The sequence below is a fragment of the Taeniopygia guttata genome, chromosome 12, assembly GCF_048771995.1.
Source record: "Taeniopygia guttata chromosome 12, bTaeGut7.mat, whole genome shotgun sequence".
Classification (NCBI taxonomy): Eukaryota; Metazoa; Chordata; class Aves; order Passeriformes; family Estrildidae; genus Taeniopygia; species Taeniopygia guttata.
Window position 1 is genome coordinate 11,991,403 of NC_133037.1, and position 16,219 is coordinate 12,007,621.

General features: G+C 38.2%; 1 protein-coding gene across 31 annotated transcripts in view; it reads right to left on the reverse strand.

Annotated features, from left to right (window-relative positions):
* Positions 1-16,219, reverse strand: part of SLMAP (sarcolemma associated protein) — a 96,057-nt gene that overhangs the window by 54,541 nt on the left and 25,297 nt on the right. For 17 of the 31 annotated variants that reach the window (XM_072935041.1, XM_072935039.1, XM_072935038.1 and 14 more), the window contains 2 exons: positions 6,134-6,287; positions 357-429 (listed from right to left, as the gene is read on the reverse strand). In XM_072935041.1, coding sequence (XP_072791142.1) covers positions 357-429; positions 6,134-6,287 — 227 coding nt within the window. The remainder of the gene's footprint in view (positions 1-356; positions 430-6,133; positions 6,288-16,219) is intronic. The other 14 variants (XM_032750737.3, XM_032750739.3, XM_072935049.1 and 11 more) reach the window with 1 other exon arrangement.

The window sequence follows — 16,219 nt, forward strand, 5'->3', positions numbered from 1 at the left end:
ACTAATAAAGAAAGAGGGCAGGACAATTTGCCAATTTGCTTTATTTTTCTCTATATTATTCTGTGTCTAATACCCATTTCAGTAGAGTAAGCCACAGTCAGAAAAGCCTAAATACATAGGAATTTTTTTCTTTTAGAGAACTTCTTTATTCTTCACAGTTGTCTTAATTACTAAAAACAACAAGCAACTGAGTTTTTTCTTTTTCTCAATGCCTTCAAAAGAACCATGCACTCAGTTACTCCCTTTGCAGGATTATAGGAAAATCAACTGATCCCATGATGATTTAAAACATAATACCCATCAAATCCTCATCATACAGTAGCTGAATTTTGAATATTGTAAATAAATATTCTTACTCTGATCGCAATCGAGCTTCCATTCCATCTGGAAGGAACAGTTTGATTGTGGAGACTATACATCCATGGGTAACTGAAAAGAAACAAATACTAAGTCATCATGATCCATTACTACTTAATTTTAAGTAGAGTGCTTAATGTTACAGTAACCAAGCAAACTGTCTTAAGAAACCCTGAGACAGGCAAAGAGGAGGAGGCATGAACACCTCCAAGCACCAGTGCCTGGGTCTGCCTTCTCAAACCTCCTCTGGACACAGGAAACTTCATCATTACAAACTGGAAGAGGTTATGCTGTGCACTCCAGTCCTGGCTGTGGAGCAGTTCCAGTTCCAACTCTTCCATGTGCAGCAATACCTGAAACTTTTCCTTACTATAAGTTAAAAAAAATGAATGTTTTCATCATAAATTAGTAAAGAGGAATGCATCTTACCTGCACCAGGTAACTGGAATGCAGAGGTACGAACAAAATAATGAGTTGCCTTTTTGACAAGATTCCAACAAGCATATCTAGGGACTTAGAAGTTAACACATCCAATTTGTGTTACCAACATTTACTTCAAATCTGGAACTCGCCAAGCAATTATTATTATTTAAAAAAAAGGTTTGAAAAGGAAATGCACAGGAAGTGTGTAGGAACCACTGAGAAGTACATCCTTTTGAACACCATAAGCAGCACCATTCAAGGCAACACATTTCTATTTTGGGGTGCTTGTAGTGCATATCTACTGCATAGCCCTAGACAAGTGGCCTACCATTTCACAAGAGGTAAACTTGTTCCTTGAGGACTAAATTCAAGACTTGTTTAACTTGAGAAAGATCCTAAGGAATAAGAGGAGGAAATGCAATATTTGATTTTTATATCAAGTTCAAACCTTCTACCCAATGTTTTGAAAGATGTTACTGATATAATTTTCAATGCCTTTGCAAACAATCAAATTATGTATGTGTCTTGGCTAATTTTTTTTCCCTGTATGGTTCCATTAATTGGGAAGCAAAATTTATTTCCACATACATGGAGACATAGCTGTACATTGTTCCCAAAACACTACCACAAGTGAGATACCAATGAGTGTGTGGTCACCTATCATGGACCACTATATCTCCAGCACCCACTAACATACAAAAACAAATAGCTGCTCTCCTTTCTTGGTTATTAATATCAGCAAAACAGTTAATCTGGCTTTGAAAAAAAAAAGAAAAAAAGGCAATGGGAGTTTTAGGACACTGGTAATACCCCAAGGAAATGAGACAGGTCTTTAAGGAAGCTACCTCAATAGAATCTAAATATAGAGGAGAAATGAGCCAACCAAGACAAGTTTGTTTTAACCTTTATTTAGCTATTGCTTTGGAGATATATTCTCCTGGCTAGAGCATGTTGTTTTTTCAAGCTGGCCTGGTAAAGTATTACATTTACATGCCAAGGCAGAACAGATTAAACTGTAGGTTTGGGGTCTTTATGTATAATGGAATAAATCAAGTTTGCAAAAACATTTAAAAAATACATTGGCAGTATTAGCTGTACCCTGTAATACATATCTTTCATAATGCAGAATTCTTTCTTTTAGAGGAAATCAGCGATTTCAATAAGAAAACATTAGGATACCTGATATTAAATGGCAAGAGACAGCTTTACCTTCCGGTCACATATCAGGTAGGTCTGCTGTAAGATTATATAATTCTGAAGTTTTTCTGTCAACAGCTAGACTGACAAAAATCTCCTAAAATCTGCAGGAGCTTTATTTGTGTCAAATTAAGATATAATGGGCATCTAGCAAAAGGTCTCAAATAGACAGAGACTGGGAAAAGGTACCAAGCATTTTGACAAACTTATAAAATTAAAATAGTAAGAAAGGAAACAACATCCAAATTCTGCAGTCTGACCCTTAGTTATCAGTTCATTGCAATTCGAAAAAATAAGGAGAAAGCCTGAGGTAAAGCAACACAGAAAATATGAACACAGTACTGACTGCACGTAAGAGCAGCAATGGTTTAAATTCAGGTCTACAGTATTTCTTGTGAGGAATTAACAAGAAAAACATGTAAAGCAACGCCTGGTTTCCCAACGGAGCTGAGACACCGCTTGTCCCCGGAGCTGACCCCCTCTCCATCCCACTCACCTCCGGGCGCTCCGCGGGGCCGCCGCTCCCGCCCGGCCCCGGCACAGCCGGCACTGCGCAGCGCCGCCGCCAGGGGGCGCCCCAGCGCCGCCACCGCGGCCGCCGAGCGCGCCCCGCCCCGGCCCGGCCCGCCCGCGCCCTCCGGAGCGGGAACAGCCGCCCCACAGCATGGCTCCCCCACAGGGTCAAACTGCCGCCCCACAGCACCAAACTGCCGCCCCACAGCACGGCTCCCCCACAGGGTCAAACTGCCGCCCCACAGCACCAAACTGCCGCCCCACAGCACGGCTCCCTCCATAGCACCAAACTGCCGCCCCACAGCATCAAACTGCCGCCCCACAGCCACGGCTCCCTCCATAGCACCAAACTGCCGCCCCACAGCACGGCTCCCCCCCACAGCGTGAAACAGCTGCCCCACATCCACAGCTCTCTCCACGGAGTAATACCCTCCTCCTGGTTCCATTTGGTGTTCCACACCTGAGTCACAAACTTGTTGGTACCCTCCAAAACACGGAGCTGCCCCACATTTCACAGCTCCAAAACTCCCGAGACCTGTCCTAAACCTCGACAGTTTCTGCTGAGCTATAACACAACAGGAACACAGAAACAATTTTTATTTGTCTCAGTTTCTGCTTCCTAGAGAGACAACTCGCCAAGGATGCTCTTGTTTTTATTTTCACCCATTAATGTGGTACCTAGCCCTGAGGAGCCCCCACACGCCCTGTGTCTGTGCACTGCCCTGCCGCACACACTGCTGTGGGGCTCCCCACCTGCATTACCTCCCTCAAACATCCCATGACAAAACAGATGTATGAGTGAGTCCAAACCTGACTAGAAAAATGTACATAAACTGCATTTGAACTAAATCGTGTTGCTATTATTTGACCTTGCTTTGCAATGCTGGTGCTGCTTGCTGTGCAGGTAGTATCACCAATTAGCTTGGAATGCTCTGACACAAGTGGGAAATTAAGAAAGTGCTAAAAGAATGTAAACCACACTGAGAAAAGCACAGTGAGATGTTCATAGGTAAATGCTGTATTAAGGAGGGGGAAATGGCCAGGTCCCTGAGCTTGTCAGTAACACAGCAAGTCCACAAATAAGGAAGGAGGAGGGATGCAAATGCTTCTCCAGGACCTGTTACTGACTTTGGCTCAGCAGCAGGAAACTGAGGAATTGGTGCTCATACTTGATAACCTGAAAAATCACATACTGAACATGCCATTATTTTAATGAACCAAATCCAGATCACATTTGCAAGGAAATTACTTACTAAAACACAGACTGAACAATAAAATAAATGTATTCTAGCAGTACTGACATAATTCAGAATTTACATGGGCAAGTGCACTCGTTCTGTGCTGACATTACCTTATAATTACACACAGCAGATTGCTGAAATGTCTTGTGCAAGTAAGGCATTATGTAAATACCAGAGTGCAAAGTGCTTTTAAAGGGAATCAGAAACTTAAAAACTACTTTCCTGCCTGTTTCATGACTAGATTAGATTAACATAACATCTAAGACTACTGAAACCAACTGGTGAAAAACTCATGTTTATATGCATTCTAACCACTAAACTCTGTCATGATACAATCTTCATTCTCTGCTTGGGGGAGCAGAGAGGGAGAAAGCAAACTTGTATCCTCTTCCTCATTAGCAAGCTCAACACATTAATGAGTAACATGAGCACTGCTTCCAAGTTCAAAGCCAGAGAACAGGACAAGGAAGGCTATATAATCTGATCACTCATTACACAAATGCCAGGTCACCAGCATTTGTGTAATGTATCACGCTTTGTAAAACTAACATAAAACCACAGCAAATAACTACTACTGGCAAAAATTCATGGCAAGAATTTGCTTACCATGAACTTTCCACAAATGTTTCCATGAACTAACTGCAATGTGCTGATAAAAGCAAGTTAAGTCCAATTTCTCGTCCAACTAAATCTTATAATCAAAATTGTTTTAGTCTAAATACACTTGAAGAAATTCAGCTTCTCTTAGCAAGGACACAATCTCATCAAATTAATAGTTCCAAGTTCATTACATGCAGTGTATACTTTTGATCTCTTCCATGTGTACTGCTAGTATTCATAAATGTTGCAATCACTTCACATGGAAACATTTTAAATAACTCCCAGCAATTTCAGCTAGGCGTCCTGGAGTCGAATCTTTTAAACATAATTTTTGAGAAGAGTAAAACAATGTGATAAAACCTTCACTACAATGAATCACTCAAAATTCCTACAGCTCCAAAACCTCTTGATGACAAAATACCACGACAACCATTACTTAACAATACCTTCTTTACACACATTCATTAACCCTCCTCTGATACTTCAGACCTGAGAATTACAACCCTGTCTGGCTGAAGACAAAATTCATGAGTAACAGAGCAGGTGTCATCTTAATGTTTTGTTCACTTAATGCACTTTAATAATTCTCCTGTTGTACTTATGGTTTAGTGTGCTGGGCTTTGGGGGGACTTGGTTTGTGAAAGATTTGCTTAGATGGACATTTCATTTATTCGCTTGTTTTAAAAAACTTTCTCATCAGCCTTCCAATTGAATATTATTCTTTAATTCTTCTCTAATACACTTCTCTGTAAGGATAAGCTCTATGAAGGTCTTGTTCAGAAAAGCAGTAAAGGGGTGATGGCAGTTGACATTTCGTTGCCAAATCTGTGTGTTACTGAGTAAGTATGATTCTACAGAATATGGCCAGAAGTTCTAGGTCTACACAGAAAGGAGCAGACCCATCCAGCAACTTGAAAAAGTCTTGAAAAAAATGCTTACAATCTGATAATCCCTATACAGACCAGTCTCCAGAAGGATAAATAAATGGTTTCTGACATACTACGTAATTTCAAAAGAAAAGAGATAGAGGCTGCATTTTGATTAACATAGATACAGAGCTATTGCCTTAATAAAAAATCTCCTGAGCGTGCATACTGAGAAGAAGACAGCAAGAAAAACACCAAACAAAAAATGCCATCACCTCATTTGTCAGCTAGTAACTTTTTTCTATTCTCATTTTAAAGTACCTGCAGAAATCAAAATCAGTAGCTGACACAGAAGGAAACAGTGGGTATCCTGAAAAGAATTAAGTTAGCCTGTTTCAAACCTACACTGACTACTTGATCAAGAAATTCAGGTTCATACTTCTGCCAAACTATTAGCTGAAACCTTAAGGTTCAAAGGGCTTGAAAGGAAGGTAATTACAATTGTAATAATAAAATCCAAATACAAAAAGCCCAATACAGCATTACACATACACGCTTGTGTCACACTTTTAAAATTGCTGTAGGCCAATTTAAGTGAGGCAATAGATGAACACGTAGCCCCAGTTGATCCTCCTTTCCCAGACCTACACTTCCCCTGCACACAGTAAGGGAAGAAAGTAGGCCATGGAAACAACCCAGTAAAGTCCATCTGGGGGTGTGAGGGTAGAAATAGAGTCTGTGTTTTCAGAAGACGTGTTTCTTGATCAGGTACCACATGGGGCCAGGACTCACTGACAGCACAAAGGATGGAAGAGGCAAGAAAAAACCAAACAAGACTGTTTTCTTATAATGGGAATGCCATTTAGTTTTAAAGACTGGATTGCAGTCATGTTCCAAATAAATATACTTGAAAAGAAACCAAAAAATGATCCATACCCTTACCTTTCCGCGTGTTCTCCGTCACATCTACACCAAACTGGATAATGTCACCTGACATAATTTCACATGGTGGGCTTTCCTCAGATCCTCTACTCAGTCTCTGACTATTAATAAAGGTACCATTACTACTTTTAGTGTCTTGAAGGTAGAACTGCAAACAAAATAAAAACAACAATAAGATATTAGGGAAAAGTAACACAAGAAAAACAAGCACAAGTAAAATTTTATTTATATATTATTTATTTCTAGAAGATAACAAATATATCAAACTCTAAACACCCTCATCAGGACGCAACACCTTCCCATCATCAAGAAGTATTTGTATTTGATTTTGAGTTCACATATGATTGAATTCTAGTGCATACAGTATGCAAATCATTGCTACAAAGTGTGCCTGAACTACTGCCTGCAATAGAGGATCACACGTCATTAGCCAGCAACACCTTTTGCCACATACATAAAACAATTAATATTTGAGTTGGTCAACACACAAAATTTCTAACTGCTCACATATTCAAGGTAATTGTATTGCATAGCAATCATGCTGCAGGGAAGGCTACTGCAGGAAAACTTCTGGCAAAAGATAGAATTCAGGAGTTGCAATAAAAGACCATGATGACTTAAAGAAAACCAACAGGATGCTTTTACTTCTTAGCAATACTAGTTCACATCATTAACTAAATTTCAAGATTTCAAGTACTTTTGTGAATACCCATCCGCAGAGTTAACTAAATGTTAATAGCAACTTACTGGATCTGAAACTGCTTTTATGACACAAGACTTGTAGTCAAAACTTCTGCATCTGAGAAGAGGTTACAAATGAATCACCTAGCAGAAGACCAGAGCGCCGAGCTATGACCTGAGCAATGACAGCACAAGAGAGGGGACCAGAATGCTACTGACAGCCAGGTGTAGCTATTGGAATGAGTCAATCTCACTACTCCAAGATAACAATAGCTGCTACAGGAACTGCCGGATGATAGAACTCACTGGCTTCCTGCACTCATAAATAATCTCATCAAGTCCCAAAGCAGGCATAAGGTTGGGCAAAAAGATGTTGCGTTCAGAGAAATGAATGTATTTCCATCTTTTTCCTCATAAGAGCAATTCACCTTTCCTTTTTTCAGCATTCCCTGCAAAATTTCCATGTTTTTAATTGTCTCTATTATTCCAGGCCTCAAAAAAACCATGATACGTAGCTCAAAACCACAGTGTGAAGGGGAAAGATGGGTTTTGAATGGAGTGAGAGTAGAGCACCAGGGCTCCTTAGATCTTATATTGGAAAATGACACCGAGGGTATGATATGGATCTTATATGGCACAACCCAGTGGCCCCAAGCACAGAGCTAGAATTCCACTGTGTCACTGGACTCGGTAATCAAGGGGAATGCCAGCACAGGAAAGCTCAGGTAGGTGTTTGAAATGAAATGCAGTATGTGAAAAGAATGAAAAGCAGTATGTGAAAGACTTCCCTCCCTGCAACAGATACGCCTTAGATCTTCAATTGAAGGAAAGAAAACAGTATTTCGTCGTAAGCTGATAAAGATGAAGGTAAGCATAAATTATGGATAGATCAAGAAATTATGACTGCGTTCACTAGATTAATAATCAAACACATTATATTCTAAATAATACTCTCCATCGTATTAAATACTATCTATTAATATAATAGTATATTATATAGCTTTTATAAGTTACATGCTTAAAAGCCAAACAAATTAAGTAGCTTGTTAATTTAATAGTCTGAAAGTACGGAACTCTCTCATGGTTCAGTGCAGAAGTAATTATTTCTTGCTTCCTGTTTGTTTTCAATTAGCTGTCTTCTTCATTTGAAAATTCTTCTGTTATGAAAAAGTGAGTCACAGGCAAGGAGAAACAAACACGCATCTGCTTATTTGCTCTTCCCCACCCTTTCTTCTCTGTGCATATCTGCCTTTTGTCCCTCCCAACGTTTTGATTAATCCTTGCCCCTTGTAACCACATTTTTGCAGAATCTGCAAATGGGACTCAGACAAGATAGCACATGGCAATACAGGCCAGTAACCACAAGAAAAGAAGTGCAGAGCATCAGCCATACAAACTTCTAAAACATCTAAAAAATCAGACAACATTCCAACTGCAAAAGTATATTTGTAAACAAATACACACTACTTTTAATATTATGTAACTGATGTCCACTTAAGTGCATACTACTGAAATGTACTACATAAATTTTAGAAACGTGATGCTCAAGTCTTTTCATCCTGTTTGTAAATACACTTCTTCCTGCATCTAGTAAAGAAGCAATACCAGCCACATGTTAGTAGCTGATGTCTAAGGAGGGGAAAACACACTGCCTTCAAATCTTGCTATAAAGGATTCAGTTATCTTTAATGTAGCCATTCCTCAGGAACCCACTGAGCCAGTCCCTTTTGCAGCAAATGCAAATGTTACTTCCATGCTGGTTTTCACTATCTCAAATGATCTTTCTCAAAGGTCAATCTCTCCATCCCTTTTGCATAATTACTAAAGCTATCTTCAGGAAAGAAAATCAAGTGCAAGCCCTGAAACAAATGTGTCTATACATTAACTAGTACTTGTGCCAGCACACTGGTTTTTAATGTACTATTTAATTATATGGTAAGCACAGTGAGTTCTCAGATTCCCAAACCAAGACCTTTTACACAGCAGCTGTGTAACACAGCACCTTCTGGGAATCCAGCACCACTTGTCCTCCTTGCTCCCTGCGCAGTCCGAGCTCAGGCAGTAGGGCCAGCTCACGGAGCGCCAATGCCTCCTGCCCTTCCCAGCTCCCACTGCCAAGCTGTGCCACCACCTCATCACCTGGACTGGCTCAGGCACTCCTTTAGTCACTGCAAACCAGTTTTGAGCTGATGCAAGGTAAACAAGGAGGTGCTTAAGGCCAGCGGTGACAGAAAAAATGTCAGCATAGACTGGCCTAATTATACTTCACTCTCCAGAGCAAAGTCCCAGCCCTTTTGTACCTCTTATTAACAAGCCAAATGTAGAGCAGAGATGGCAGCTCATACACATCCAAAACAACTCAGTTTTTGAGGACTGTTAAAATATTACCATATCCTTAATTCAACGGATAGCTGTATATATTGTGCAAGTGCTGGTTTCCCCTCCTTTCTTAAAAAATACAAGGTAACACACAAAGTATTCAAGAAACTTATGCTACATTATCATAACATCTCAGACAAAAAAAATCCTAGCCTGTCTTTCTTCTTTAGTAATTTATTGTTTATATGCCCCCCCCCCCCCAAGCCATTGATAAGATCAATTAACTGCAGAAACCTTACCAGGCTGCTTCCACAAAATTTGTGAAAATTTTATTCTAAAGTAAAACTTGGAGTTCATCAGTACACACAAACTTCTCCAGTACAGTCCACCTTTCTTAGAAACTATATTATGGAAGTTTAAAAAAAACTACAGATTTTTGCTTCCCTGTTTTGCAAGGAATTAGGTACTTATTTTACAAATTTAGTATTTATAGTATTTCAAGTTACTCTTCAGTTTTGCAAATGGAACAAATGTATCTCCTCTGCTCTGACCTATGGTACATAAAAATCACACTCTTCCTTCTAGGTCAGTGACTCAGAAGAGCATCAACAACCTGCTAAATCAGTTCATGTCTTATTTTCCTGCAGTTAGATACCACTATGATTTTTCCCTTATAACAAATTGCTAGTATTTTCTGATTAAAGAAATAAAAGATCCTTCTGTAGTGATCCCAAACCATAAGACATCAAATCTAAACACATAAAATATGTTCATTCTAACTGATATTAGGAAGTTGCAAATTGCTCTGCTCCAAGAGGACAGATTTTAATCGAACTTATGAAATGTAGGTTAACTGTTTTCTTCAAAGTAATAAAACCAACTGGCAATAACAAATCTATTCTGTTAATGATCACTATTGCAACATCTTCCAGGAGGCAACCTGAAGAGAGCTCCCTAATTAACCTGACAAGTGAGAAAGCCATGACGTTCTTTCTTTCCCAATCCATATACAGGCCTGATACAGGATGAGACACTTCTGAAGGATCTCAGAGAAGACAAAATATGGGCTCAGAGATGTATAGAAAATCTTGAAAGTAGCACATTTCTTCAGTGATTTGATTATCTGGATTTAATTACAGTAGAACTACAGGAAGAAACAACTGACCAGACTTTTAATACTTCTATTATTTGCTATTACTATGTACAGCCATCATTTGCCATTTTAATAGCACATTACTGCTACTCCATCTAACCCAGCTTGAAACTGCAGTTCAAGGCAATTATTCTGAGAGCTACTGTGAGGAGAACTGCTGGAAAACTGAGGCAGTTTGTCCACAGAGATGTGAAATTCAGCATGTGAAGAGGAACAACTTCTACATCAAAAAATGCAAGAAGAAGAAACCATTACATATAATTAAACCTATTTCAGCCTCTTTCCATAGCTGCATTAATATATAGGCAAATAAGCACAAAAATGTAGGATATTGCCTTTTACACAATGTAAAAAAGTAATATATTTTATGTATTAAATAAATTTCCCTGCCTAAAAAACTAATGCAGAAAAAGAACCCCAATTTCAGAATCTCCTAGTTCATCATTCTTTTCCTCACCTCTTATTTCCTTTGTGAAAGAAGTACATATAACTCCCATGAGCTTCAGGGTCCTGTTATATCTTCGTGGCTTTAGCTTGAACCAGAAAGATTTAAATTATTTTGCCAAATTATGAAATATAACCAGGAAGGAGTTGGAACCTTCATTTTTGCCATGGCTACCACCACAAAGGGGCAGCAAGGCTATTCTCAGAGCAGTTAAACCATAAAATGCTGCAGTTAACGATGAAAGATTCTTCCCCAGCTGACACTAAATAATCACTGAACAATTAATGCAGGCATTATAAATGCAGCCCCTGAGTACTAAAGCTAATACTCAAAAGCAGGAATTAAAGAGGGATCTAGACATTGGAATACTTCCCCTGGAGTAATACTTCACTAAGCAGTAATGTAACTGAGTTCATTTACTCGTTGCATGCTGAGAATTCTACCAGGAAATGAAATACACTGTGCACAAGTCCAGTTGTGCAAAGCCAAAGACTTTAAAACAATATATACCACGGTCAAACCTACATGGCCAACACTTATCACACTGTGGCTGGAAATTTTTTCCTCTCATATTGTTACAGGATTATTTTCTTATTTGAAGTCTTAACACTGACAATTTTCTCATTTTGGGAGCAGCACTCTGCTAGCAGAGTACACTGTGCAAACCATACTGAATTTCAGGTCAGTCCTTTGGCTGTAAGATAGAGAAGTTCAAATGCTAAATTACCTCCAGATCCAATTGATTGAGTTCCTCATTCTGGTCTGCTTAGATCCTAAATTCCTTTCCTCTCACTTGCATAACTCCACCCGTCTATCAAGGAAGTAGAAGTATTTGTCTCCATAAGCAAGAGTAATTCACAGGGTGGGGTACATCAAGCAAAATTGCTTTTCTATTTAGTTTTCCATTTCTTAAACACAGATATATTAGCTCTTTGCTTACTAAACCCCAGCTCCTTCAACTCAGAAACAAAACTAGTGCATTAACTTTTGAGTTCCTATGAAAACTCCTTTTTAAAATGATTCTAACTACCCCAGGCAGTCACCCACTACAAAACTAAATGCAATCAGCTGTTAAGAAAGGGATTTTCCAGTCAGATTGAACAGAGTGAAGGAGTGGCAGTTGGCTTTTCAGAGACTATAAGTATTTGGTTTCTCAAAGTGAAGCAAAACTTGCTAGTAGTTTTCAGAAACTTTTCTAAAAAATAATAAATGTTATCATTTTTCCTATGAGTAATAAAAGGAAAAAAAATTTAAAATTTACATTCTTTGATATAGCATGGGACAAAAAAAAGTCATTGTGTTTTTAACTTAAAGTGTAAGCCTAATGTAAAACCAGCTACACTGATGGGAAAAGATTAAGAACTTCAGCTATTCTCAGGAATCCAATGCTATCCTTACAAAGTTGGCAGTAGTTCAAAGGGGTAGAAGGGAAAGGACAGCAGGGAATATGCTCTTCTGCCAACCAAGTAGTTCCTTCCTCTGTTTACACCTTGAAGTTTTGTCATCTGCACTGCCAGGACAACCCTGCTGGTTACTCATACCTGTTGTCAAGCAAAATAAACTGTGCCAGTAAAAGCAGCTTTGTGCCAGCACAACTGAGCCTGGGTATAAACACAGTTTGGCCTTTCCAGATAGATTATTTGAGGGGCTATAAAATATTAATCCCTGTGTTACCTGCTATGTCCTGGCTGTTAAAGTGTTTTGAAGTTCACTATAGGCCCTGTCACTCAGCTTAACTTTTGTGTGAGTGGTCAGCAGACTTTGCCTGAAAAGGACATGGGGACTATGAAGGGAAAATGGATGGATTTGTAGGGAGGAAGAGGAATCACTTTAGGTAGGCAGAAAGGCAATGCCCAGCACTGAGACAACAATTAACTGTGCATAAACATGTGTTTGGCTACAGCCCTGAGTTGCTCTAGTGCCTTCCTCAGTAGCAAAATGTCAGCTCACTCAACAGAACAAAACAAACATGTTCAAGATGTACCTGTGAACATTTCAGCACAGACTCTTTTTGACATATGACTTTGCTATGCTTATTTTAACTGCTGACTTTTACAGATACACTTACACTTATCAGAACTTCAAATTCTGGCATATTAAAATCATTAACAAAAAAGAAAAGCACAAAAAAAGTATGTTTACAGACTTAATGCCACTTCCTATGTGTTGTGCTCATTTAAGCATCACATTTACTTTCTAAATCATTATTCAAACTACACATTTGCTAGTAGTTGCAATTCAACTTACTCATCTGAAGGTGAAAAGCTCAGGACTCAGAGTTACTATCAGTAACCTGATTATTAGTATTCACCCTCCTTCAGCAGAACTGGTAGCATACAAATAACACACAAACTATTTTCTAGAAACAAACAGCCTAACTTGATAGCTGTGAAATTAACACCTCTCAGCAATCACATTCCATAACGGAAAAATGCAGTACAACACCTAGTCACAGAAGAAGTAGTCCTGGACACTCCCTATTATGCTGTAAGGCCTCCTCAAAATTCTGTAGTTAGAACACTCTGGTAGAATATTCATGACTAAGGATGTGAGCAGAAGCAATCCCAGGCATGACACAAAATATTCACTCCTCTTGTAAATTTTCTGCAGGAAACACGAAGTGTGGAATGAAGCGACTGCAAAAGGCAGAAGTTGCTCATGTACCAGGTGCTGATCTATCCCTAGATTATTCAAATAGTCCAAAAAGACATTCACTGTCAAAAGGAGAAGAATTACAAGATAGATACCAAAAATTTCAAGCCAAAAAACGCGACACCAAAAATAAATCTCTCTACACATCAGTGTCACTATTTTTGAGGCAAAAAGCTATTTTTAAAAGGAAGAGATGTAGAGGAAGAGCTTTAATTTACAAGTACTTTGGTTTATATATAGCCAACTGACTTGCTACAGTGTCACCATAGTTACTAATTACTACTCTTTAGAATGTCTCTGTCACTTAACTTTTGCCCTCATATTTCACAAAAATTTCTGAGTATCAGACTTCTGCTACAAATGCTGGATGGTTTCAGGATAACTACAAGAATTTTATTCTCTTCTTAGAAGAATGAAAGTCTGTCCCTTCACATGTATCATGCTTTAAAACTTTCATACATGAATCACAAAAGACATGAAGGATATTAACACTTTAAGAAAATATGCAATTCCATTCTGAATATACACAAAGCACAAAAGTTTCCCACAAGAAAACCACCCAACTCAGTACTACTTATATACAATATTCTTGAGGAAACTGAATTTTCAGCCTACATGAAAATTCTCAAGTACTATTTTAATCCTATCCTGAAAATGCTGAGAGAATTTTAAGGTACGTCATTGCTTTAACTGCAAAGCTAAAATATATTAACAATAAAGTACAATCAACAGAAAGCTTCCCAGGAAATGATTACTCACACATCATCCCAAGATGCTCGAACTGACTCATTAGAATACTAAAACAATATTTTGTCTTACTGCTGTCATAGATGACAATGTCTTAGATAACACCCAGAGACTTCAAAATAACTTCGCCTGCTCCATATTAAAACCCTGACTTGTGCAATGTACTCATAAAACCAGTAAAAAAAGTAGATAAAAACATGTTTCTAGAAGGAAATTGTACTTGCAAAGAGGCTTCCTGCTTTATTTCATTAAAGAAGCTCTGCCTCTCGTTACACAAGACATTTCACAGCCACATATCGCGTATCATGTGACACCAGTAATTACTTTGTATAATTTATCTCAACTTCTATCATGACATCAAACATGGACCCTGGGGAAAACATATGGCCAAGGTGACTTCCAAGGTTTCACTTAATGCTACTGTATTCTTTGTATTTATCAATTATGGAAATATACTGCAACTTAATGCAGCTTTAAAATAAAGAAATAAAACACTCTAATAGGCCATTCCCCAGAAACCTAGGCTTCTTCAGGCTAATCACTTCTAAGTGTAAAATATTGCTGAAATCCTGATGCCCTTACACGAGTACTTTCCTACAAACCTAGACTGAAAGCTAAACACTATTATTTACTCTAATAAATGTAATTAAAGTTTGGCAACATGGCACACTCAAACTTTGCAGTAAGTAAAGTCAACTTGTTCTCAACATTCCCAAAGACTGTATTTGTAGGGCACATGTTTCCACACAAAATAGATAAACTCTGCAAAGAGCAGGTTCTCATATACAACCTTAATTTATTTTCAAGTACATGTTTCATACAAGTTTCTAAAGGTTTGTAATCTAATATTGCAATTTATTCTCACCTTTAGGAGGCAAAACCACCCATAAATATTCTGCGCTAGTGAAGAACACTAAGACTATTCAGAAAACAAAAATTTTTATTCTTAAATTCACAATCAAAAAATAGTTAAACTTGATAGTTAACATTGTTTGGACAACCTAATGAAGCACAAGACCAAAATAAAGTATGGTGCTGTCTCTGACTACTGCAATGAAAAGTATGACACAAAGAGAGAGTGGTGTGTCATGTTTGGACAGAGCTTTGCCCTAATTTAAGAGCATAAATTAAGGCATAAATCTCTCCTGGTTTCTGGATTTTAACTGACCTTATTAGAAACTTTCATAAACAAAAACTAAAATCAAGTTTCTGTAACACCTACTAAAGAAACCAAATTAATTGTTTTTATGGCAAAACATTGAAGAATAACCCGAAACTACAGAAAAAGAAGAAAACAAATGAAAACCAGATTTTTTAAAAAGCAATCTTGAAATACTATCAGCATCTGTCAATAAACATTCAGAATGAGAAATCCAACACCAACATTATCCATTGTTTCTGCTTACTCAAAAATCTCCACTTAACGAGGTAACTAAATCACTAGCAAAAAATTAATTGAAAGGAAGTTTTCCTTAAGAAAATTGCACTACTGAACTTCTATCAGCAAACAATTACATTTTCATTTGCAAGCAAATTGGAGAAAAACCACAACAGAAGCCAAGATTACCAGATACTCCGCCAGAAGAGAAGAACTAATACGAAACCAAAAGGTTATGAGGCAGCTCCTTAGTTTATCAGGAAACTCCAACTCCCAACATAACTTGACATTTCAGGGCAGGTGCAGAACCGCAAAAGCTTCTTAATTGTCATGCTACTCACTGCTAAGTTGCCAAATTAGTTAATCATTACATCAAAGCTCCTCTACTCCTGGCACAGAAGAATCTCTTCGCACATGCTGACTTTACAGCTTCTTAGAGAGTAAAGGGAGTTGTTGAAACTATTTCAAACTATTTCTCATTTCTATTCCTTCCACACAAGGCACTGTGTTTAGGTACTATCATTAATTCCATACTGCTGCTGGTTTATGGCAGAGAAAACTCCTAGTGATCACACATTGAGATAAAGAAAAAAACCCACATCAGATTTCACAGATAGCTCTAAATGCAATGCAGCAGTGGTTTGGTATTATCTCCATATATATGAAAACTCCCAAAATATCCTGAAAAATTTAAGAAAGTTCCTC